Source organism: Canis lupus, chromosome 8 (genome assembly GCF_048164855.1).
Source record: "Canis lupus baileyi chromosome 8, mCanLup2.hap1, whole genome shotgun sequence".
Taxonomy (NCBI): domain Eukaryota; kingdom Metazoa; phylum Chordata; class Mammalia; order Carnivora; family Canidae; genus Canis; species Canis lupus.
Window position 1 is genome coordinate 35,645,633 of NC_132845.1, and position 25,774 is coordinate 35,671,406.

Here is a 25,774-nt window from a genome sequence, read left to right on the forward strand (position 1 = left end):
GCCAAACTGGCTCAAAGTTGCCCACTCTTGGGGCCCCAAAGATTCCCTGATGTCCCATTGGGTCCTTGTGCTCTGGACTGGGTTGTTAAATCACAAAAGTTCACACATATGTTCATTTCTTTTTTTTTTTTTTTAATTTATTTATGATAGTCACAGAGAGAGAGAGAGAGGCAGAGACACAGGCAGAGGGAGAAGCAGGCTCCATGCACCGGGAGCCCGATGTGGGACTCGATCCCGGGTCTCCGGGATCGCGCCCTGGGCCAAAGGCAGGCGCCAAACCGCTGCGCCACCCAGGGATCCCCCATATGTTCATTTCTGACACCACTATTTCCATGCACAAATGCCAAACACAAGGTGCATTCTTTTCAACAATTCTCTTGCCTTTTTTGTGGGCAAATTACTTCCGAAGGGCCACTTAGCAGTGTTTTCTCGCCAGGGAAAGTGCAACTAGGAGCTTGAAGTAGATTAATATGAGCACACTGCTCTACTGAAGGTCCATGGAGCCTAGCCTTCTCCGGGCTGCGCTAGCTCTTACAGCTTGCTTTCAGGCAAATCTGTCGACAGAGGGGATAGCTGTGTGAATTTCAAGTAAACATGGCTTTATCTCAAATCTCATGGTAAAACAGGAAGAAGGGAACTGTTTTTCTCTGTCACACATATGATGGGGAACAAGCCACCACCTGTGGCTTTTTCCTGTCTATGCTGGGAACTTACTAATGTTTATGCTTTTTGTTGTTGGAGAGAGGGTTCTGTGTGTCTGTTAGAGCTGGCTGGTTTACTGCGTTGTTTCAGTCCTCTGATCCCTTGCTTATCTTCTGTTTGGTGGTTCTATCCATTATCGTGAGTGGGGTATTGAAGTCTCCAACCAATATTGTAGAACTATCCATTTCTCCTTTAAGTCTATCAGTTTTTGCTTCATTTATTTTGACGATCTTCATTAGATGCATAAATGCTTATGATTATTATAGCTTTGTGCTGTGTTGAACCTTTTATTAATACATCATGTCCTCTTTTGGAGAGCCTGGGTGGCTCAGTCAGTTGGGCATCTGACTCTTGGTTTTGGCTCGGGTGGTAGTCTCAGGCCCTGATCTCAGCATTGTGAGATAGAGCCCCACCCCAGACTCCCTGCACAGCAGAGTCAGCTTGAGATTCTCTCTCCCTCTCCCTCTAGCCCTCTCCCCTTTCTCTCTCTCTCTGAAATAAATAAAATCTTTACAAAAAATATGTAATATCCTTCTTTGTCTCTTCTAAACCTTTTTTTTTTTTATTTAAGATTTTACTTATTTATTCATTAAAGACAGAGAGAGGCAGAGGCAGAGGCCGAGGGAGAAGCAGGCTCCCAGGAAGCCTGATGCGGGACTCATTCCCAGGACCCCAGGATCACGCCCTGAACCGAAGGCAGACGCTCAACCACTGAGCCAGCCAGGTGCCCCTCTTCTAAACTTTTCTGATTAAAAATTGATTCTAAGGGGATCCCTGGGTGGCGCAGCGGTTTGGCGCCTGCCTTTGGCCCAGGGCGCGATCTTGGAGACCCGGGATCGAGTCCCACGTCGGGCTCCCTGCATGGAGCCTGCTTCTCCCTCTGCCTGTGTCTCTGCCTCTCTCTCTCTCTCTGTGACTATCATAAATAAATAAAATCTTTAAAAAAAAATTGATTCTAAGGTGTCTGAGTGGTGCAGTGGGTTAAGCAACCGACTCTTGGTTTCAGCTCAGCTCATGACCTTGGTCATGATCCCAGGGTCATGAGATGGAGCCCTATATTGGGTTCTGCACTCAGCATGGAGTCTGCTTGAGATTCTCTCTGCCTCTCCCTCTGCCCCTCCCCCCATGCTCACACATACATGCATGTATGCTCTCTCTCAAATAAATAAATATAGATAGATAGATAGATAGATAGATAGATGATAGATAGATAGATAGATAGATAGATAGATAGAATCTATTTTGTCTGATATTAATATAGCCATCCCCACCCTTTCTCTTTGGTGCCTATTTGCATGGAATATCTTTTTCCATCCTCTCCTTTCAACTTGATCGTGCCTTGGGATCTCAAGTGCATTTCTTAATAGACAGCATATAGTTAGGTCCTGTTTTTGTCCATTCTGCCCATCTCTGTCTTTTGATCGGGGCATTAAGTCTATTTATACTATTTTATATCTATTTACACTACTTGCACTTAATTACTTATAAAGAGAGACTTCTGTCATTGTGCAATGTGTATTCTATATGCCCTACAGCTCTTTTTGTCTCTCATTTCCTATATTACTGTCTTCTTTTGCGTTTAGTTGATTTTTTTGTAGTGAATTATTTAAATTCCTTTCTCATTTCCTTTTGTGTATATCATATAGCTATTTTCTTTGTGGTTACCATGGGATTACATTTAAGATTCTAAATTTATAATGCTCCAATTTGAACTTATACCTTCAATAACATACAAAAACTCTGCTCCTTTACAGCACTTGTCATTACCCTTTTGGTTTCTGATGTTACAAAATATCATCTTTAGAGGTACCTGGGAGGCTCAGTTGGCTAAACTTCTGGCTTCCTGGGGGAGTCAGCTTCTCCCTCTCTCTCTGCCTCTCTTCCTCTGCTCCTGCTCTCACTCATGCTCTGTCTCTCAAATGAATAAAAAATCTGAAAAAAAAAAAGTCATCTTTGTACATTGTGTGCCCAAAAACAAAGTAATAATTCTTTAAATTCTTTATTCTTAAAAAAAAAATAAAATAAAAAATAAAATAAATAAAATAAATTCTTTATTCTTTCAAATTATGGAGAGAACAGAGTGAGGAGTCACAAACCAAAGACACAGTAATACTAGTTTTCACACTAACAATCTTTTTCTTTAAATGCATCAGTCTCAGAGAAAACAAAACCTACAGTTTTAAGCCATTGGAGAGGGATAATTGCTACTGTGCTAAAAGCTGAAATTGATCAAAGTTAAGGTAGTTTACTCTCCAGGTCTTCCCCCTGGGAGGTGTAAAGCCTTCAGCAAACTTCTGAGTTCCAGAACAGTTACATCAGACAGCCTCTGCCAGTGCACTGTGTCCTCTAGATGAGGAGACCGATTTCCTGGGGCTTCCTACTCCACCATCTTCCTCGAACCCTCCTCCTGCAACCCCTAACACTGACATATCACTTGAGTATGTCCCATCACCTCCCACCTCCCTGGGTCAAGCTGTCATATAAGACTACAGCCCCAGTTAACAGTTTGCAGCCTCATGAGAGACCTTGGCAAGAGGCTCTGCTTGTCCAAACTTCAATCAGGCTCCTCCGAGCCCTTTTCTTGATGAGGCCTTGACCTTGCCCCCTTCACCTTGGCCTTGTCAGGCTTGCAGAGCCCAAGTGTAACAAGAGTTCTGTTAAGTCAGTTCAGTAAGAATCTCCTCACCCTTGATATCTAATCATATTCTTCATTCTCTACCCTTGGTATCTGATCACCTTGGCCTGGCTTCAGCAAGAATCTTGTGTCAGTTTAGCAAGAATTACCCTACCCTAGATACCGCCTCTTAGTAACTTTTTTTTTCATCCACTGACCCCCTTATTACACTCGCTGGCTACAAGTCCCCATCCGTCTTTGCTGAATTTGGGTTGAGCGCAACCTTTCTCAACTTTTGATAACCTGGACACCACCTATTTCAAGAGTCCTGACTAAAGTCTTCCTTACCACATTAACAAGTATCAGAATAATTTGTTCTTTAACATCCTTGAGCTAGAGGCTCTCAGCAAAGCCATCCTCAGATTTTCATCCCATAGAAACTATGAGATAATAAATGTGTGTTGTTTTGATCCTTAGATGTTGGGGTAACCTGCTACACAAAACTAGAAACTAATATGCGGTGTGTCCTGGACAGCGTGATGCACTGTTCAAACTCTCCTTCCAGGGCTGGGGTTCTCACAATTCTATTGCCCACAGTGTTGGCTGCTAGCAGCTGAAGTTACCAGAGGTGCTTCCCCAGTTACTGCCTTTGGTAAAGAGAGCTACCTTGCCCAAAGATACACCCCTTCCCTAAGCATCCCAAGGATGTGTCCATGCAGAAACAGAAAGGCCTTGGCCTCCAATGTGGGATGATTCTAAAGGGTCATCTCAGCTCTCCAATGCCATGAAGGGTCCACTGAGATCTCTGCTGCACTGCGTCACAATCCAACTTCTCCCCCGAGTCCTGGTGCTCTTACTGTAGGTGCTACAGGGTCAGTCTCCAACATACCTCCTAAATGTGAACCTCTGCTTCAGAGCCTCTTTTCAGGGAACCTGGCCTAAGACACTCTGTGACCTTGAGCAAATACTTTACCTCTCTATATCCTGGTTTCTTCATCTGCAAAGTGTCCATCCCAGAGTGTTGTTGGGAGGATTAAATGAGTTTAGGTCCTTAGCAACAGTGTCTGCCATACAGGAAGCACATACACATATTTGCTGTTATTATTATTACTGTTATCTATAAAAGAACACTCCAAGCTCCCTGCCTCCTTTCACCTCAATAAACCAGCTAGTGCACAGGTCTTGCCACGGCTGCAACCTTGGCATGCTAGAGAGACAGAGTGGGGGGCCGTGAAGTCAAAGGAGGAGAGAGTTAGGAGATGAGGTCAGAGAAGCAAGCAGGGCCTTGCTGGGCCCACGTGGGCCTTGGGTGTTAGGGTAAAGAGCTAGGATTTAAATCTAAGTAGGGTGGGAAGCCATGGCAGATTGAAAGCAAGTAAATTACACGAGTTGCTTTGGGGTTCTCAAAGCCCAAATTGGCTGCAGGGAGAGTCAGGCAAACAGAGGGAGAGAAGTGGGGACGACTACAGGGGTGATGTGCATGAAACGGAAGCTCTGGGATGGGTTTTAGGGGAGAGTCACTGGTGGATATATGTAAGGGGTGAAGCAGAGAGGAGTCAAGGACGTGTCCTAGGTTTTGGCTTGAGAAAAGTGGGCCATTGGGAACATCACCTATTCCGAGAAGGAAAAACAAGGGAAAAGCAGGTTTGGGGAAATGGAGAACTCAGAGTTGTTTGTAGCATGCTAAGTTTGAAATGCCTATTAGACATCCAAGTGAGATGTCAAACCAGCCATCGGATGTATGTTTGGATCCTCCTTTGACTGAGCCATAGAGCATGTAAGAAGGGTATGAAGTTATAAATTAAATATGTCCTGGGACAGAATTAAGCTGGTTGATTCCTTTAGAAGACAGGATTAATGTTATTTGCCTTATTAACTGACTACCACATTATCAACCTTTTCTTTTCTTTTTTCTTTTTTAAAGATTTATTTATTTATTTATCATAGACAGAGAGAGAGGCAGAGACACAGAAGGAGGGAGAAGCAGGCTCCATGCCGGGAGCCTGATGTGGGACTCGATCCCGGGACTCCAGGATCGCGCCCCGGGCCAAAGGCAGGCGCTAAACCGCTGAGCCACCCAGGGATCCCCAACCTTTTCTTCTTCTCATAGCCATTAATAGAGAAAACGCCACATAGCACTGCAACTAGAGGGTAAGACTTGGTCTGTATGTGCTCTACAAGTCATGACTTGAATATTGAGCATATCAGTGACTAGTAATAATCTGACTAGGGCTAAGATGGAAATTTCCAGAAATATGCAGTTAGGTATGGATGGTAGATGACACCCTAGAGGTACACAGCACGGGCCAACTTCCTTCTACAGAGCCTACCTGGGACCACTACCATGTTCTTGGGCGCAGCCCCATGACTACTTGTGGCAAAGGAAGGGCCTTCTCACTGTAGGGTTCACCTCTTGGTAATAATAATAATTCCCCTTTTTAAAAAAACACTTTATAGTTTTCAAAATGATTTCACATAATTTGATCCATAGCCTTCATAAAACATGGGATTATCATCAGTTTACAGATGAGGAAAGAAGAAAGTCATAACTATTTTCCTACGTGTCACTGAAAATTCTTCTTAATATTAAACATGAATATTCATATCTTCTATATATTCAATTTTATCAAAGCCCCATTATTTAGTTAGTCATTTTTTTTATTGGCTATTTCTCAAATTGGGTTGGTCCCAACTTTATACAACTGAAAACACCAATGGCTGGAACATCATCACATATATATCTTCATCTAAATCTTTGTTTCTTTAGAATCTTTTAATAGAAGTGGAATTATTAAACTAATACCTTAAACTTTCCCAACTCTGAACGGAGATGAAACAGTATAGGGTGTTTCAAGGTCTATTCTTCCCCCTAGGTGATAGAACTTGTGGTATAGGTCAGTCTTAGAACTTGGCCAAACTGGTGACTAAAACTAGAGAGCAGTTATGTATTGGGTTTTGTGGGACTTGCTAATTTTATCCAAAAAGGTTAGCCGTATTAGTCCTTTTCCTGCAAATTCCTAGTTTTTCCTATCACCTTGGCCCAGCCCAGCTTGGATGAAATGCTAATTTACAAAGTGTATTATTAGACATAAAAGGAAATGGGCAAAGGATGGGAAGATCAGTAGGAGGAAGAAGCAACATAGTGGCTTTAAGTTTATTCATCAGTTTACAACAAAGACTTTTAAAGCAACTACTAGTTGGATGGTGGAAATTTCGAGAAAGTTGCATCACGGGGAACTTTCTGGGAATTGAGCTGGAGTAGCCAAGATGGAGTTCTGGAGGGACAAGGACGGAGAAAATGCCTTTAATGCCTTCACAGCATAGTAACAGGTAATTATCACATGTTACCTCTAAGATGTTTAATGGGCATCTCTAGCTTGACATGCCCCAAAGAGAAATCTTGATCTTCCTAAACCTGTTTTTCTTTCTCCCAGACCTCCCTAATGTAATCAGCAATACAACCATTCACCTAGTTGCTTAAGCCAAAAATCTAGGACTCATTCTTTACTCCACCCTAACCTGCTGATAGGATTCTAACCTTTTACTAAATCCTGTCACATCTACCCACACAACATAGAAATATTGTTAACTCCACTTTGGTGCAAGCACCATCATTTTCATCTACAAAGTTCCTAACCTGCCTACCCTCATTCACTCTCAAGTCTCTAATTCCTTTTCCAAAAGCAGCCAGATTGGTCTTGTAAACTTCAGACCACAACAGCTCCCTGGTTAACACCCTCTGATTGTTTTCCATTTTACTTAGAATAGAAAATAGAAAAAAAAAAATTTTCATCCCCTTCACGGCTCTGCATTTATCTGGCCCTCATCTCCTCCTGTTCATCCCCTGGCTCACTCCACTGCCACAGCGACCCCAGGACCCTCTGCTTACGATGCCTCCACGCCTCTTTGCACGGTAGGGGCACGCGGGGGGCTCAGCAGTTTAGCGCCACTTTTGGCCCAGGGCGTGATCCTGGAGACCCGGAATCGAGTCCCACGTCGGGCTCCTGCATGGAGCCTGCTTCTCCCTCTGCCTGTCTCTGCCTCTCTCTGTGTCTCTTATAAATAAAATCTTTTTAAAAAAAAAAGTGTTGAATGAGTGATGAATGCATGCTAGTCACAACTCTAATTGCTTTAGCCACTTGTTTCGCCCATGACCCCCAGGTGAGTGTCCACTCCCTGAAGACTGGGGATCCTGCCCGTTTTGTTCACTGTTCGGTCGCCTAAGCTTTGCAAAGGGCTATCACAGTGACAAGTGCAAAGCTATATTAAGGCAAAGTGGGGGCAAGTCAAGGACTTGAGGAGCTATGGGACTACTCACAGGTAAAACTGCACCCACACAAGGACTAAAAAGGGGTGAGAACCAAGCGGAGAAAGCTAAGAGCCCGGGAAGAGATGATCTCGCGAGGTGTTGGGCAGCCAAGATGGCTTCCGGCACTTGCCGACACACCTAATATGGCGACGAGGGGGGGCGTTCCTGGAGGAAATCACGCGAGAGTTACATGAAGACTAGAGTCCGAGAATTGAGCCGGGGGTGTGGAGCCGCCAAGATGGAGCCGGCAGCCGGCGTTCCCGTCCCGCTGATCATGAACAACAAGCAGCCCCAGCCGCCGCCACCGCCGCCCCCCGCAGCCGCGCAGCCTCCCCCCGGGGCCCCGCGGGCCGGCGGGGGCCTCCTGCCCGGGGGCAAAGCCCGGGAGTTCAACCGCAACCAGCGCAAAGACTCGGAGGTCAGGCGCTTGGGGGGCCGGTGTAGCGCCCGCGGGCGCGGGGGGGCGGCTTTCGGGCTGGTCGTGGGCTCCCGTGGGCTTCCCGTGGGTTCCCGTGGGCTCCCCGTGGGCTCCCGTGGGCTTCCCGGAGCCCGGGCGGGCCCGCGGGCGGGTGGCACTTCACAGCGAAAGGAGCGGGGCGCGAGGCCGGCGCCCCCGGCCGGGCCCGGAGCCGGTGCTCCTCCGCGGCCTCCCCGGCCCCGCCTCCGGGACGCCGCCCCCCCCCCCCCCCCCCGCCCCGCAACGGCCGGCGGAGGAGCGGGCTCGGCGCCCCGGGACTCCCGGCCTCCCCGCGGAGACCTCAGGAAGGGAGCGCCGGGGCCCCGGGCTGTGACCCGCGGCCGCCCCCGCCGAAGGTCGCTCGGAGGTCGCTCGGAGGGGACCCCCGCTAGTGCCCGCGCCGCGGCCGGCCTCACAGCCGGGAAATCCGGTCCTCTCAGGCTTTGGTGTCCTGGTGGCAGTGCACGCCCCTGGGAAAACGTGTCAAAATTTGGCAAGTCCAAAATAGAGGTACTCTGAGCTTGAAGTGAATTATTTGAAAAAGCAGTGAAACTGGTTTTTTAGGAGCTTTTGCATGGTGAAGTATGAAAGGCGTGGGAGTGAACCTGCCTTCATCAGGAGAGGACTTAGAGCTTAAGAATAGTTTTAGATTTTCCTGAGTAGCCTTCAGTGATCAAGGCAATGATCATGACCCTCTGATGCATGTAAATTTCTCTTTTCTACCCTTTAATTTCCATATAGACTCATCGCAGGGAAGGCAGCCAACGAACACATTTAAGCTGAGAGACCTGCTTCAGTTATTTTATTGGAGATGCCAGAGCTGCACTCCGCTCTTTGGGGCATAGCTGGAATCCACCGGCTGGGAGCTTGAGCAGTGCCTGGAGGACAGCGAGGCGGTCTTGGGGAGAGCCTACTGTGTGCTACATAATTTTGATTAGTCCTTAAATCCTTCAAGATAGGGGCGCCTGGGTGACTCAGTCAGTTAAGTGTCCACCTTCAGCTCAGGTCATGATCCCTGGATGCTGGGATCGGGCCCTGGGTTAGGCCCCCTGCTCAGTGAGGAGTGTGCTCCCTCTCCTTGCCACCTATTCATGGGCTCTCTTAAATAAATAAATAAATACTTAAAAAAACAAACAAACACAAAACCTTCAAGATGGATTTTTATCATCCCCTTTCCATAAATGAACTGAAGCTCAGTAACTAGAGAAAGTATGCATTATTGCCTTCAACCGAGTAAAGTTCTTTGTTTTTCCATCTCTGTGGGTTTGCTATATTGTTTTGTGAGTGCTCTTTGTCTTACAAAGTAGCTTGTAATTAGGCCTGAGGCCTTTACCTATTTCGTCCCTTCTCTCTTCCTAGCACAAGGTTTTCAAGATGGTGTGGTCTCCGTGATCACCTATCCCCAGCAGTGAACAGATTCTCTTTGTCACTTTCTCTGCTGTCTGTTGGAGGGACACCATTCTGCCCGTCAGTTCTCACGGAAATTTGAGAGAAGGGCAGGAAAGCGGACTGTCAATACTCATTTTGCCCTGAATTGTTGATGGCTTACCACTAGCCAGAAAGAAGTGAGGCTTCCAGAATCTTAGCACCATGTGGAATGGGTCATTCACTGCACAGAATACATAGAGGCTTTGTGTTCATTTGTGTTCATTTATCTAACAAGAATTTATTTGACTATAAACTCTTCATTTATATTCGCTCATTCAAGCCAGGTAGCGTGCTGGGCATTGTGAAGTCACAGGTGAGCAGAGTGGACAAGTTCTCTCTCTCAAGGAACTTGGAGTCTCATGGAGAGGCATACATGAAATAAACACACATGCTGGTATATAATTATAAGTTGAGGGACGCCTGGGTGGCTCAGCGGTTGAGCGTCTGCCTTTGGCTCAGGTCCTGATCCTGGAGTCCCAGGATCGTATCCCACATCGGGCTCCCTGCATGGAGCCTGTTTCTCCCTCTGCCTGTGTCTCTGCCTCTGTCTCTCTGTCTCTCATGAATAAATAAATAAAATCTTAGAAAATATATATATATATATATAAATTGTGCTACTAAGGAAAAGTGGAAGGTGTTCTTGCAAGGGCTTAATAGGAAGACCTGAGCTAGCCCTGGAGATAAATGTGTTAATACCTAAGAAAAGTGGAGGCAGTGGTGTCTTATAACACAACAGTGTCTCAATGCATATGTATTTCCTCCTTTGGAAAACAGGACGGTCTCTTGCATTACTCTTTGTCCTTTTCTCAACAGGGCTATTCTGAGTCGCCAGATCTCGAGTTTGAATATGCTGACACAGACAAGTGGGCTGCAGAGCTCTCAGGTAAAACACAGACCTCCATATTATTTGGGGGTGCTTTTTTCTGTATTGGTCTTCAATAAAATTGAGAGTGAATGTCACAAGTGCTTTGCAATATAAAAAGGTATTCTCTAGGTTATGGCCTATGACTTTTTAGTAGAGACTAATTCTTCTAGATGTCAAAATTAAAGCAATGAACAGCTTTAAAAAAAAGAAAAAAGTGAATGTCATTTTGGAGTTCATTTTTTCACCTGGTTAATTATGATTTATATATATATACATATATACACATATATATATTTATAATGAACATGTTTACATACATGTACATACATATATATATACACACACACACACACACACATATATGTAAACATGTTAATTATGGGATTCAGGCTTTGTGTATCTTATAACTTTGGCTTTTCCTTTACTTTGGTGAAGCACCTCTTCTGTGTGGTCAGCTCTTTTGGCTGTGGCCTAGTCGCAGACAGTGATGCTCCTTGGCCATGCACTCTGTGCCCAGCAGTGGTCTTTCCTAGAGCAGTAGGTCACTCATGAGGCTTGCCAACAAATGTGCCTGCATCTGTGCACATCTGTTACTGCCACTGCTACTCACATGTAATGTGAAGCTAGCCTGAGCTGCTTCTCAGGCCTCCATAGTACAGGTCCTATTTAGGAGGTCAGGGCCACCTGAGAGACACTTATCCATGGTGGCAGTCAGCCTTGTCATGGCATGGTGGGATTGATGTGCACAGGACTGGAAAGGCCTGGATTTATGTGGCATTCTGATTATCGGCTGCTAGCGGGAATCAGCACTCTCTGCATCGTGCACATCAGAGCACTCACACCCTCTTAGTCATTGGATAGTCTGGGAGTCACTGTGATTCAGGGAGACTGGGGCCTAGAAGCAGATGCCTTATATTCTTTGCTACCTATGAGAACTGCTATGGAAGGTGGACGTGGAGCTAATGAGACTTTGTTCTTAATAGAGCTTTACAGCTACACGGAAGGGCCAGAATTCCTGATGAATCGAAAATGCTTTGAGGAGGACTTCCGGATCCATGGTGAGCCGGTTCCCTGCACTTGTTGGTTCCTCTGTCCCTGTGTGGTGAGAGCTGCAGAGTTTCTCTTAGTCATCTGAGCGACTTGAGTCATTCTGGACTGGCCTAAGAGACCTGTTGAACCATGATTGTTCAAGGCCCCCTGTGAGCTTTAGAGGGGGATTGCTGGTACTCTGGTGGTGGCTTTTCAGAGTGTGAATATGGGGAGCGGAGGAAGCTTTATGTGATAAAAATAACATAAAAAATATCAGTGTTTCAGTCTGGAAATCTGTAGAGCAGCAGCATGACCTTCCACCTTATGTAGAGAGTAACTTCTCTTACTGAGTTTTCTGGTCTTGTGGCAGTCTTGAATTTGGTGAGTTAGCATTGTGTTCATTCCATTGTGAGGACTTTTTTTTTTTTTTTTTTTTTTTTTAAGATTTTATTTATTTATTCATAGAGACAGAGAGAGGCAGAGGGAGAAGCAGGCTCCATGCAGGGAGCCCGATGCGGGACTCGATCCCAGGTCTCCAGGATCACACCCCAGGCTGCAGGCGGTGCCAAACCGCTGCGCCACTGGGGCTGCCCGCCATTGTGAGGACTTTTCTGGGCTCAAGTATAACTGGTCTCTTGCCCTGCAGTAACAGATAAGAAATGGACCGAGCTGGATACTAACGAGCACCGTACCCATGCTATGAGGCTCCTGGATGGCTTGGAAGTCACTGCCAGGGAGAAAAGACTCAAGGTGGCTCGAGCAATTCTCTACGTTGCCCAAGGTACTGAGTGGGCCCCCGGATACCCTGACACTGCCTTCACTGACGTTGCCCAGTCAGATCTGGGGAAGGACTCCATGAGCCCTGTGTCTGCAGGCACCTTTGGAGAGTGTAGCTCGGAGGCAGAGGTGCAGTCCTGGATGCGCTACAACATCTTTCTGCTCCTGGAGGTGGGCACGTTCAATGCTTTGGTGGAACTTCTGAACATGGAAATAGAGTGAGTCCGTCTGAGGAGCTGGAGTAGGGAAGGGGAGGCAGGGGTCGAGGGGACAGAGCTGGCAGGACTCAGGTCTCAGAGGAGGGTGACTGGGCCTAGTAAGGCTGAGGGCGTGGTCCAGGCTCTGTTCTGAGCAGTCAGGTTGAGCTGTGGCCTCTTGTGCAGTCAAAGCACATATATAGTTTTATTCCTCCACTGGGTGGCCCTTGTCAGGGGAACTCCTCCTCTTCCTTCCTGGGGGAAGACTTGACTCCCAAATCTCTCCTGCAGCAATAGTGCCGCCTGCAGCAGTGCAGTGAGGAAGCCGGCCATCTCCTTGGCTGACAGCACAGACCTGAGGTGAGGCAGGCAGCAAGCCTGGGTTCCCTGAAAATGAGATCAGAGCGGGCAGCAGGAGGGTGTCTTCGGGTGCCCTCGCTGTGGGTGTGCTCCTTCTGAGCATGCTGATCTTCATGTGTCCTGAGTCAGCCCTGCAGAAGGTTCTCCCTCGGTGGGCCTCTGGGCTGTATCCCTCACAGGAAACCTAGGGTGAAGCCACTTATTAGAGCCACAATGAGATATGGCCTCCTGCCCACACTTTTGCTGAGAACTTGGTGGTGTGGTACTTTGTGATTGGTGAAATGCATGACGTGGCTACTTGGGCTCCACCTTCTGGTACGCAGCTCGACCCCCATCTACTTGATGATATTTTGTGGCTGCACAGGAGGTAGCAACTGCTGAACAATGAGATCACCTTCCCATTTTTGTGAGGCTTAGCATCTTTGTCTCTGAGTTTGGGAGTTTTCAGACCTGGTGTTGGTGGTCTTCCCCACTATGGTCAGGTCCCTGGGCACTGCCCGCTGGCTCCCTATTTCTGCTGCATCACGGTAGCTTTGACCCCGTGCTGCTTTGTCTGATCCGGCACCTACTTCCACAGTTCGCTCCCACCTCTGAGTTTTTCTTGCTCCAGGAAGCTTAGGACCCGAAATGTTTTGAGCCTTTCTTGTTCATGTTAATCCATTCAGCAACCCATTGATGAAGCACCTGCTTTGATATCCACTTAGCTCGACGCTGCTGAAATATCAAGCAGAGTAAGATCTGGTCAGGATCTTAACAGCAGAGACCAAGAAAGGGCACACCAAGAGGTGCTCTGTGGGACTCTTGGTTTTCTCTGCGTCACAGCCCTCGCCCCCAGCTAGCCTTTGTGCAAGCACTTTCCTCATGTCAGCTAGACTGTGGGGAAGCTGGGACACTCCCTTGCTTCCCCATTCTGCACCATTATGAGCTGGCTCTTGTTCCCAGGGTCCTGCTCAACATCATGTACCTGATTGTGGAGACCGTTCACCAGGAATGTGAGGGCGATAAGGCTGAGTGGAGGACCATACGACAGACCTTCAGGGCTGAGCTGGGTAGGCCCCTAGAGATCCTGGGGTGCTGAGGCCCTGCCTGGAAGCAGAGGCTTCTGGCCTTTGGGAGGGTCCTGTTCCTGCTGGTGGGCCTGATCCCTTAGTGTTTCCTCTAGGTTCCCCCCTGTACAACAATGAACCATTTGCCATCATGCTGTTTGGGATGGTGACCAAATTTTGCAGCGGCCATGCCCCTCACTTCCCCATGAAGAAAGTTCTCTTGCTGCTCTGGAAGACAGTGTTGGTGAGCATTGCCTTGAAGGGGAACTCAGCTCCTAGGGATCGGGGCAGGAGGGAGACTTTTCATTGTATATCTTTTTAAATGTTGAATTATGTGAAAAACTATATGTGAATTAATATATAACTAACTGCTTTGACACTTTTGTCTCACTATGGTCAAAGAGGACTTGGCCCTTGGGTCAGAATAGATTGTGGGCTCCCTGACTCCTGGAAGCTGCTTCTCTAGCCCTAAAATGCCTTCTTTCCAACCAGGCTGCTTCTGAACCTGGAGCATATAAAGTGATTGGAGGCAGAATTAGAGCTGGTGTAATCGGGTCCCCTCAGTCAGAGGTCACTTGAAGGAAGCAAGAGCGAGCCTTGTGCTAGTGCCATCTTCCTCAGGGTGTGGTATGGAGCCCATTTCTGGCTGGGGAAGGACTGGCCAGCACCCTTGGCTTGGGGCCATTGTCAGCAGCCAAGCCCAGCGCCCTTCCCACCTGGAGGAGTGATTTCAGCAGAGAGCAGCGTTGCAGTTGGGACTCCTCCTCCCCCTGGGGCTCACCTTCCTCCTTCCAGAGCAGGCAAACTCTGCAGAGCCAGGCTCAGTGAGTTAAGGGCCTCTTAATCTTTAGAGTGATGTGCACCTTTTGTTTTGGTCATACATCCCTTTGGTTCCTCACAAAGCCTCACTGAAGCCAGAGGCAAAAGCTGAATTCCACTGGGGTTTTGGCTTCTAGGGGCATGATGAGAGGAAGCTTTTTTTTTTTTTTTTTTTTTTCCTTTTTTTTTGTAGTATCTAACTGTATCCCCAATTTGATTTTGAAAGACCGGCATGTACAGTTTTTGAAGTATGTGAGTTTCACGGACTTTTCTACGAACCCGATAGGGTAGGCTTTGCAGTCTGCCTTTTTGACATGTAGAGTATATCGTACATATGGAGCTAAGCATGTCCACTAGCTCAGTTAGCCTCCATGTCTCCTTCCCTTGGTCCGTTTTCTCTGCTCCCACCTTGGCATTGCTGAATTCTCGTGTGAGTTCCTTATTCAGAGATTGATGTGGGTCGTGGTATCACATGTGCTTTTGAGCCTAACACAGGGCCCAGGGACCCACTCATGGATGCATTCAGCCCAGCCCTGCCCCTTGTCCACGATGCAGTGCACACTGGGTGGCTTTGAGGAGCTGCAGAGCATGAAGGCTGAGAAGCGGACCATCCTGGGCCTCCCTCCGTTGCCTGAGGACAGCATCAAGGTGATCCGTAACATGAGGGCTGCCTCTCCGCCGGCGTCTGCCTCAGACTTGATTGAGCAGCAGCAAAAGCGGGGCCGTCGGGAGCACAAGGTGAGGGTAATCGATGTCCCCTGTGACTCCTGAGAGTCTCAAGGTGCATGACATGTAGCAGCATGATCCCTGTGTGAAAAGGGCTGTTAGAAATCATCTCTGACCAGCTGGTCCAAATGAAGGCCTCTGGGCCAGGGATTCTGTGTCTCTAGCCCAGGGCCCAGTTTATTATAGGTACTCACACATGGCTTTTTTTGAGGCTCTGGGGCAAGAAGGCCTTTGTTGTTTTGGCTCAGCTTTGGCTTCCTCTCAGGCTTTTCCACTGCCCTTGGCTCTGCCTACTACCTTCTGTGATAGAGCCTCTCTAGCCTCCTTGCCCTTAATGGTTGCTTGGTTTGTCCCTCTGTTTTCAGGCGCTGATAAAACAGGACAACTTGGACGCCTTCAACGAGCGGGATCCTTACAAGGCTGATGACTCTCGAGAAGAGGAAGAGGAGAATGATGATGACAACAGTCTGGAGGGGGAGACATTCCCCCTTGAACGGGATGAAGTGATGCCTCCCCCACTGCAGCACCCACAGACTGACAGGCTCACCTGCCCAAAGGGGCTTCCATGGGCTCCCAAGGTCAGGTGAGGCCCAGACATCTGGCACACTCCTGGCTTCTGAAACCAGAGATCTCCCACCCCCAGGCCTGGCATCTGGCCTGAGTCACCATGGGAAGTCCTCTGTAGGGCCAGGCCAACCGTGGCTCTGGGATGAAGCTGTCTTATACAGTACCACATGTTGGCCCAGAGGTCTCGGGGCACTGGCCTTGCACAGAGAGACCCATGTATGGCTCTTGAGTTGGTAATATGAGTTAGCACTTGGTTAGCCATACTAATAAAGGGAGAATAGGGAAAAATGAAAACCAGGACATTTAACTGAATTCATCTCCTCTCACCCTGGGATTGTATGTGGTTTTTAACAGATTAAAAAAGAGTTTTAGGATCATACTTAAGGTGTTTGAAATATGTGTGCATGAATCAGTGGGTGGGAAGGTACCTGCATAAGTAAATGGAGGTGGTATCTGTTTGAAAAGGCACCAGCTTAAGAAATAGATGGATGTGCAAAAGAATACAGAAGTCAGTTTCTTGATCTGAAACCCCAGTTTTCAGTGATCTGTGATGGCAATACAAAACTAGTCATCAGAAAACTGCAAGATGTGCATGCCAATTGTTTAAGACAGGGACCCAGGACACATGTGAAAATATCAGTAGCTGAGAGGTCTAATTGTAATAACTTTAAATATTTGAGAAATTCTTTTGACAAACTTGTTAGCTGAATAAAGTGTGCTTTTCAGTTCGATGTAGTACCTTAATTTTACAGATAAACTAATTACCTGTAACATATTTTCAGGTTATTGATCCAACAATGTTATAAAGGACATTAAAAAAAAAAAGTCTAAGGATTTTAGTTCTTTCTTCCTTTCCTCCTTTCCTTCCTTCCTTCTTTCTTTTTTCCTAAAAAGAAAAACAATGGTGGGAGACCTTTTTTTCTGGCTTCACCATTTTTGGGCATTCTGTGTTTTATTGACCATGACACCTTGAAATAACATTTAATAAAAACCTGGTTCTTTCTCTTTGGCAGAGAGAAAGACATTGAGATGTTCCTCGAGTCCAGCCGTAGCAAGTTTATAGGTTACACTTTAGGCAGGTGAGTGTGATCTGAGTTCCTTTTGAAGAAAGGTACTGGGAGTTCACTCTCCTGGCCTTTGGTGTTTGGGGATCGAGGCGAATTCATGTCTGGGCTTAAAACAGGGCTTTCTTTATTCACCAGTGACACCAACACAGTGGTGGGGCTGCCCAGGCCAATCCATGAGAGCATCAAGACTCTGAAACAGGTAGGTGGCATTGAATGAGCTTTTGACCTACTTTGGTCCCGAGTGAGTAAAGTGAGAGCAGCCTTTTGGGAGAAACCTTTTAAGACTATTGTCTGCCCAAAGGAACCTAGGGCGGAGTCATGGGTGGACCGTGGTGATACCCTTTAAAACAGCTCTTTGTAAGTTTTACTTATTTAAGCTGACTTTTTGTTGGAGACTTAACTGGGAGTTTATTAAAGATAGTACTTGATAATTAGAGTTTTAAGGGGCCTGATAAATAGCCCTCCCTTTTCCTAGCCCGAGCTCTAAGGCAATTGAGATAGAGGAGTAGATAGATGGAGATTGAAACACCAGCTTTCTTGCTGATAGAGCGACTGGAGAATGAGGCAAAAGGGCACAGCAGCGACATGCACCCTAATGCTTTACTTCCAGAGTTGGTGGACTCACCTACCCACGGCCAGGCGGTATTGGAACCCTGCTAAGCCTGATCGAGGAGCAGAAGAGAACATAGGCTTTTCTTTTTTCTAAAGAGAAATTCAAAGAAGGAAGTTGGGCTCAGAAAATCCTGTTCCTTCCCTGATACTTGCCAGTCGGCGAAGGGAGAGGAGTGAGTGTATGGAAAGGGGCAGGGGAGATCAGGAGTTTTTTTTACACACACGTATCCCTCCACATGGGAGGAAACATCAAGTGGGGAAGAGGTATCTCCCCTAACAACATGTCAAGAGTGTAAATGTTGATGATATGTTTTTGAAATACGTTTTTGAGATTTGTACAAATGGGCTAAGCAGGCCCTGTGCCATTAGGCTATTTGAGGACTTGGTTCTGAGTCATTGACTCTCCCTTTAGTGGTTTTCTCGTATCTCTTTAGTTATCTGGAAGTCCCTTCTTTCCTTTGTTTTTTCCTAATCTATTGTGTGCTTTTTAGACTGGGTTTAAGAAATATGTGTCCACTTAGAAAAATATTTCAGGATTTGAGTTAGGGATTTTTGTGGTGATGTTAGCTCTCTTTGAGAAGATTGTGTTTGAAGAAAACCGCATGGGGTCTTTGCCAGGGTGTGCGGCTTTGGCCAGCGAATGAGGGGTGTTTCCCCCGCTCTCTCTCCAGCACAAGTACACATCGATTGCAGAGGTCCAGGCGCAGATGGAGGAGGAGTACCTTCGCTCTCCTCTCTCAGGGGTGAGTCTGAGGCCTTCTCCAGTCGCCACCCACTCCCCTGCTGTTCCCAGGCACTGGGCTGGGCCCAGACCACAGAGCTGCCCCAGGCCCTGCCCTCGAAGCTCCCAGTCTCTCTCCCATTGCAGGGGTGGCGGGTTATTAGTATGAGGGTCAAGAGCACAGACTCTGAGCCCATCACCTGCCTCTGACTCCCAGCTCCCTGACTTGGTAGGTGGTCACTTAGGCAAGTTACTGGATCTCGCCGTGCTTTAGTTTCCTCACCTGTGGAATGGGAATAATAATAGCCTTCTTCACAGAATTGTAGTAAGGATTAACTGAGTTATTACAGGTAAAGTGCCTCACAGGTCGTATTATTCAATGTTTGCTGTCGTTATCAACATCTTTATTTATATCACTACTTACAGATTCTCCTCTAGCCGCCTAGCAGGCTGGCTCAGGAGACCCATCAGGACTGGGGTTTTGTATTTGTGCCTAATTGTGTTAAAAGGGAGAAGAGGAAGTTGAGCAAGTACCTGCAGAAACCCTCTACCAAGGCTTGCTTCCCAGCCTGCCTCAGTACATGGTGAGTGCCCCTGCTCCTGGGGCCTTGCCACCTCTTCAGGAGTCCTCTGGGTCTGGGACCCCTTTAGTGGCCATGCGTAGGTACTGCCGCGGGATCGCCCTCCCCACTACACTGGCCTTGAGAGCACGCTCTGCCAGTGTCCTTTAGCCCCTCCCACCGCCCATTTGAGCTCCTCTGGAAGGACCACCTCTAAGGGCTTAGGGCTGCTTCTGCTTCTCTGGCAGATCGCACTGCTGAAGATCTTGCTGGCTGCAGCCCCCACCTCAAAGGCCAAAACAGACTCAATCAATATCTTAGCCGATGTCCTGCCTGAGGAGATGCCGTGAGTAGCTGGGTAGCATACCGGTGAATAGAGCAGGGCAGAGGCTGCAGGGTAGAGGGGAAAGGCAAGGTTTTCCTCTCAGGTCCCACTCTTTGTTAGGTTGATTTCTCTCTTTGACTCACTTTCTCTGTGGGTTAAGTTTAGGGTATTCCTGGCTCAGAAGAAAGAAACTGTATTGGATTAAATACTTAATTTTACTGGTTGGGGAAGTGGCTTTGTGTGGTAGGCCCGGATTCTGGTGTAGACTCTGCCATTGAGTGAACTGGGGAAAAGTCATTTCCTCCTCTGTAAAATGAATCAGGCTGTGTTTGACATTTCCCAAACCCTCCCTCGAAAGCTGTGTGATCATCCAGGACTACTGGACATTTTACCGGCCAACAGCTGAACTTGAGCTGGGTGTGGATTCTTTTCTATTTGCTGTTGATTTGGCATGCAGGATATTTGTGGATATCTCAGGGTGATAGTGAAATCCTTAGGGGTTCTTTTTCCCTGGGGCACTGACCTCATCGCTTTGATGTGAGAGTTCAAACCGAGATCATTTTCTGCTTTGAGAAGGACCTGGGCCTTGATCTGACTTTCTGCTTGCCTGCCTGCCAGTACCACCCAGCTCTGAACCCAGCTCCCCAGGGGCTGGAGCCCCTTGAGTCTGGCCATGATAGCCAGGTGAGGGAGGAGGCAGGGATTGGTTAATACCAAAGGGAGCGTCCTAGAACACCAGGCCATCATGATGGTCCTTGGAAGAAGGGTTCCAGAGTCAAATACTAAATTTCACAGAGATTTACAGTGCAAGGCCCTGAATTAAGAAACAGTTTAACTTAGTGCTTCTTCAGTATATCTGACTCCAAAGCCCTTTTTTCTCCCCAGTATGAAAAGCCTCAATGTACTAGTATTCCACAGGATACACTGGGAGGGACCCAAGTTCATACAGTAGCAAAAGCTTAGGAAGAACTTGGAAAGGAGTTCATTTTGCGAGGAAATCAGAGAAATAGGCTAAGAATGTGTTTGGGGCCTCACAAGAATTGTGCTGAGCTGGATTGCTTGTGAGGCAGGTAGGAGGAGCCCAGGGCCTGATATCTGAGATGCCCACGAGGGGTGGGTGGTGAGGTGGGGGCCTTTGCCCAGGGAAGGCTCAAGAATGCCATCTCTCCCACGAGCATCTAGAAGGGCTGTGCTGTACCTGCTGGTGGCTCACCCTGGGAATTGTGTTTCCAGCACCACAGTGTTGCAGAGCATGAAGCTGGGGGTGGACGTGAACCGCCACAAAGAGGTCATTGTTAAGGCCATTTCTGCTGTCCTGCTGTTGCTACTCAAGCATTTTAAGTTGAACCACGTCTACCAGGTACCTGCAGGGCCTTCCTTCCTGTTCCCTGGGCCAGGGCCTCAGGCAGCACTACTCCTCCAATCCTGAAAAATTCAGGCCTTGACCTTCAAACCTCTTTGAACTCTGCATGAATGTTTTAAGACACAGTCTTCCAACCAAGGCCTTTTATCATTGGAGGAAAGAGGGCGAGGTCCTAAAGGGCATACTTACTTTTTTCTGTTGGTTTCAGTTTGAATACATGGCCCAGCACCTGGTGTTTGCCAACTGCATCCCTCTGATCCTAAAGTTCTTCAATCAAAACATCATGTCCTACATCACCGCCAAGAACAGGTGATACGGGAGAGGGAGCAGGGAGGGGTGGGTGTGGCCAGGTGGCAGGGCTCCTGGCCGGCCTCCTCTGCTGAGCCCACTCAGCCCCTGCAAGCCAGCACTCTCCCGGGCCTCAGCACAGGGACCGCAGGGACCGACCCCTGCTGTGGAGAGTGCCACTGTGTCAAGTCTGAGTCTAGCCACTCCAGTGACAGGTGGCACAGTCCGCCTGGGTGGGAGGGTTCTCACCCTGGGTTCCAGTACTGTCCTCAACTGTTTGGTGTTTCTTTGAGGAGACTGGCTGGGCCTCCTGCTCTCTGAGGAGCTCTGCCACGTGCACCGTGAGCCCTTGTCTGCCCCCTCCCCCACCTGCTGCCGGCTGTAGCTGATGGCGCAGCACAGGGTGAGGGCGGTTGGCCAGGTGCTGTCTCCAGTAGGGGCTTGGCATGCATTAACTGCCTTGAGAAATCTTCCCCATTTCTGCAGATTTGCTGCTGTAGGAGAGGAGGGCCTCTGGACCTTACAAGATGGCTACCTGGTCTTTGGCCATGAGAGACCCTATAAGTTCTCTGGTAGCAGGGATTTTTTTTTTTTTTTTTAAGATTTTATTCATTTATTCATGAGAGACACAGAGAGAGAGGGGGGCAGAGACACAGACTGAGGGAGAAGCAGGCTCCATGCAGGGAGCCCGACGTGGGACTCGATCCTGGGTCTCTAGGATCATGCCCTGGGCTGAAGGTGGCGTTAAACCGTTGAGCCACCTGGGCTGCCCTGGTAGCAGGGATTTGATCCTCCTATTTGATCCTCCAGCTTGGAAAATGAGGGGAGTGCAGGCAGGGCAAAGTACTGCTTCCACTGCCACCAAGTGAGGGAGGAAGGCCAGGAGCTAGCCCTGTCACAGTTGCTTCACCAGCCCCTAGCCTTCGCTCACGGTGGGCACTCGCCTTCTCTTGCTCTCTGCAGCATTTCTGTCCTGGATTACCCTCACTGCGTGGTGCATGAGCTACCAGAGCTGACCGCTGAGAGTCTGGTGAGTGGCTCTGTGCTTCCCCAGCCATTCTTTGACTTGAGGGGTGATGGTAGAGGGCCTGCCTCCCCTGACAGAGGGATAAAGGTGTTCACAGATGAGGTCATTGTTGAGCACTGGCTTTTAAAGCACCAAAATTGCATAGAAGGGCTGGAGGGAAGGACCTTACATAGTGGAAGGATTTGGATATAAGGAGTAATTTGTCAGGAGCATGGTCTTCAGGGGCCACTGACCCAGAGTTCACTTGGTTGAGTGGTGCCTCTCACACAGTCGTGTCTCTGTGGGGCACAGCTCTGAGGGAGCCTGGGTACAAGTGCCCCAGGTATGGGGGCTGAGGGTATAGTCCCCAAAATCATGCTCCATGTTTCCTACAGAAAAATTCTAGGGAGGTCCCCTACCCCTGCCAAGCTCTGGGACAGAAGTCCTCCTGGCTTGAGGAGAGGGTTGCCGGTACAGTTCCAGGGAGGTGTGAGGGCCTTGGACAGTGCTGAGCATCCTGCAGCTATGAGGGTTACAATTGTTCCTGGACTCTCCCTGTAGGAGGCGGGTGACAATAACCAGTTTTGCTGGAGGAACCTCTTTTCTTGTATCAATCTGCTTCGGATCTTGAACAAGCTGACAAAATGGAAGCATTCGAGGACCATGGTGAGCCAGTGCTTGGGACAGAACTTGGGACTCGAGGCAGAGGGCTACACCCCATACTGTCCCCTCCCAGGGCATCCCCATGCAGCCTTGCTGCTGCCCTGACACCCCTCTTGCTGCACTCGCTGGTAGCCACATCCTTGCATTTTAACAGCTCATCCTTGGTGCCTTGCTGAGTTGAACTGGAAGCTAGAAGCTTAGTTGTACCCTAAAGCAATGAACACTTAGAGAAGGGATTTTTCTGTGTCCTCTTAGTCTCCAGTGGTAACACAACCAGGCTTCTGGGAGCCTCCAGTAACCCTGAGCCTGAGGATGCCTTTGGGGTGGGGAGGTCCGTGAATTCTCGGAGATTCTACATCTTGGTGCATAGGAATGTTGGAGGTGAGAGAGCTCACAGCTTTTCTTCCATCATGATTTTATGATGACCCATGATGTTAGCAGTGGGGGTCCATGTCCTCCCAGGGGAAACTGTGATGGTAGGGTCCCCTGCCTGCAACCCCAGAAGGTAAGCAGTAAGGTGGTGGTGCAGGTGTTGATCCATGCCCTCAACCCAGTCCTCTCGTGGCCCTTCCCAGATGCTGGTGGTGTTCAAGTCGGCCCCCATCCTGAAGCGGGCCCTGAAGGTGAAGCAGGCCATGATGCAGCTCTACGTGCTGAAGCTGCTTAAGGTGCAGACCAAGTACCTGGGACGGCAGTGGCGGAAGAGCAACATGAAGACCATGTCTGCCATCTACCAGAAGGTGCGGCATCGGCTGAACGATGACTGGGCGTACGGCAACGGTAAGGCTGTGGCGCGAAGCTGAGGGGGAGGCTTTTCCCTCTGATGAACCCGCAGAGTCCAGTTCCTGCTTCTCTAGCATCAGGATAGGAGCTCCAGGAAGGACCTTGAGAAGCTGCCTGGGATTGGTGCATGTGACCCTCCCCCGTTCCTCTGTCCCCCTGACATAGTTCCTTTTCCAGAAACTGCCATGAGATCCTTTCCTGGCTTTCCTCTCCCCACTGCCACTGCCTTGGTTCTAACCACCGAAATTCTCACAGACCTCAAACAACCTCCTGGCCCTGCTCTTCTTCCCCTCTGTCAGTGCCTCAAACTGTGTCTGAGTGATCTTTTTAAAAAGCAGATCCTGTGATCCTAACTCCCGGAGTAAAATCTTTCATGAGCTTCAGGTTTCTCATAGAGTTTGAGCCACACTCTTAACACAAGGCATATAAGGCTCGCCAGCCTCCCTTCCCTCCTCCGTAATCTGATCCAGCTTCTCTTCACCCAGCTAGAGCCCAGCCTCTGTCACCCCCAGGGATCTTGGCCCAGTAGCCACGTTGTCCCCACTTTCCTTGCTCCTGGCAGGAGCCTCCCTCGTACCTGCACTGCTCACTGTCTGCACAGGTTCTTCCCCTCTGGTAGGCTGCTTCGGCCTCAGGCAGAGCGGACTTCCCCGGGCTTTCCTGAGCGTGTTGCCACACCAGTGGCAATGCCTCGCCCACCACCCCATGGCCGAGTGACCGCATCTGTACCCCAGTGCTCTGTGAATTTGTGAGGAGACAGAGTGGTCCCCGGTTCCTGGTCAGGGAACTAAGAGAAGGAGCCAGTGAGGGGATCCGCAGCTTCCTGCCATCCATCCCAGAGAGCCGGGGAGAGCGTGACTTTCAGAGAAGCTGGTGTTCCTTTGGCTCTCCCTGGCCGGGTCCCCCAAACTGCAGTTGGGCCTTTTTCTCTGTAGATCTGGCCTCTCTCTTTTTACCTGATTTCCCTTTGTATCTAAGTAAAAAGTCCTGTCAGTCTTTCTGAGGATGGGGATCGGAGGTCTCCCGGTTGACAGCATTACAAGCCAGGGTCAGCCTGTTCCCGACTTCAGGGAAACCAGGGGGAGCTACCATGAGGACTTGGCTCCTAAATATGTCTTCCTGCTTTGTCCCAGATCTTGATGCCCGGCCTTGGGACTTCCAAGCAGAGGAATGTGCCCTCCGTGCCAATATTGAACGCTTCAACGCCCGGCGGTATGACCGGGCCCATAGCAACCCGGACTTCCTACCTGTGGACAACTGCCTGCAGAGTGTCCTGGGCCAGCGGGTGGACCTCCCCGAGGACTTCCAGATGAACTATGACCTCTGGTTAGAAAGGGAGGTCTTCTCCAAGCCCATTTCCTGGGAGGAGCTGCTGCAGTGAGGCTCCTGGGCCAGGGTACTGAGAAGGAAAGAAGGGGTGACCTGGAGGTGCCCCAGAGGCTGTCCTGGTTCATTGCTGCAGTGCTCCCACATCCCTCCAGGTGGCAGCACAGCCCCACCATGCCCTGCCCTTGGTCCAGCTGGGTTTGTGAGGGAGGCCAGATTTGGCCCCTCTTTGATTGCCAGCGTCCTGCCCAGAGAGCCATCTGCTCTCTGCTTGGGATCCTCTTTTCCTCCACTCCTTCCCACTTTCTTCTCTTGGACACGGTTGGTTGCAGCTCATTTCTTTCAGCCCAAGGCTGGGAAAAGCTGGGATGGGCTGGGAAGCCATTGCATCTGAATTGCAGGGGTCATGCTGACTCTTCCCAAGACACAAATCCTTGGCGTGTCAGCTTGCCAAGGAGGAAGACCAGGGCCAGAAAGTCAGAATCTTGGTTTTGCTTTGAGGGGTTTCTCATGTCATTCCAGCTTCCTGCTAAGTTTCATCCAGAAGCAATTGCAGAGGCTCCTACAGATGTTTCAGTGCTTTGATTTTGGACAGGCTTAGGGTTTAGGAAGAGAAGCTTCCCTTAACCAGGGGTGCCATTTTTCCTCTTGGTTTGCAAGGGTCTGTAAATACCTATATATAAATTTCTGTGTATTCTCTTGTGTCACATTGGGGTTTTTAATGTGTTTGTGTATTCTGTTTACATTAAAAGGAAGCAGAACCAATCCCCATTGCCGTGTCTGCAGGAAACATGGCTCCTGAATATCTCCTCAGATCTAGAAAGTGGGTTTTCTTGCCAGCATTGATAGGTCACCCACTTGTTCCCCATCAGGCTGCATGCCTTTCCCACCTGAGGGGGAGAAGCAAGGGGAGTTGGCGCTTATCCAGAGTCTTTTCCCCCCTACATCAATCTGGAATAGCTCCAGCCCAGCTCCAGGGCTCCTGTACCCCTGGGTGTGATGTAATTGAAGTAGAAGCCCCAGGCATCTCTGGATCGCACTCCCGAGTTGGCCTCCACCAGCCCAATTTCAGTGCTAGGGAGGGAGGGGTGGTTGGCTGCTCTGGGCCCTCGTGAGAGTAGGTGGTTGGGACTGAGAGGACCTCTGTGCCCAGGGCTTAAGGAA

The 25,774-nt window shown here is 48.9% G+C and overlaps 1 protein-coding gene and 1 long non-coding RNA gene across 5 annotated transcripts; one reads left to right on the plus strand and one right to left on the minus strand.

Annotated features, from left to right (window-relative positions):
- Window positions 1-130: 130 nt before the first annotated feature.
- On the minus strand, window positions 131-8,225 carry LOC140638138 (uncharacterized). Of its 2 annotated transcripts, none has more exons than XR_012035323.1 (3): window positions 7,635-8,225; window positions 2,513-2,634; window positions 131-554 (listed from the first exon to the last, which is right to left on the minus strand). It is a non-coding gene; the product is annotated as an uncharacterized lncRNA (long non-coding RNA). The 2 variants fall into 2 exon arrangements; XR_012035322.1 differs by having other exon boundaries at window positions 7,764-8,222.
- STRIP1 (striatin interacting protein 1) lies at window positions 7,849-25,375 on the plus strand. Of its 3 annotated transcripts, none has more exons than XM_072834907.1 (21): window positions 7,849-8,043; window positions 10,324-10,393; window positions 11,359-11,433; window positions 12,051-12,185; window positions 12,279-12,399; window positions 12,670-12,738; window positions 13,681-13,787; window positions 13,901-14,028; window positions 15,159-15,341; window positions 15,695-15,912; window positions 16,910-16,975; window positions 17,099-17,162; window positions 18,247-18,318; window positions 18,806-18,880; window positions 19,105-19,202; window positions 20,415-20,541; window positions 20,753-20,853; window positions 21,796-21,862; window positions 22,400-22,504; window positions 23,077-23,281; window positions 24,418-25,375. In XM_072834907.1, exons 1-21 carry the CDS (start codon window positions 7,864-7,866, stop codon window positions 24,663-24,665), a joined length of 2,514 nt encoding a protein of 837 aa, XP_072691008.1. In that variant the 5' UTR covers window positions 7,849-7,863; the 3' UTR covers window positions 24,666-25,375. The 3 variants fall into 3 exon arrangements, with proteins under 3 accessions (XP_072691008.1, XP_072691009.1, XP_072691010.1); XM_072834908.1 differs by lacking the exon at window positions 7,849-8,043 and adding an exon at window positions 8,421-8,592; XM_072834909.1 differs by lacking the exon at window positions 7,849-8,043 and adding an exon at window positions 8,425-8,575.
- The last annotated feature ends 399 nt before the right edge of the window (window positions 25,376-25,774 follow it).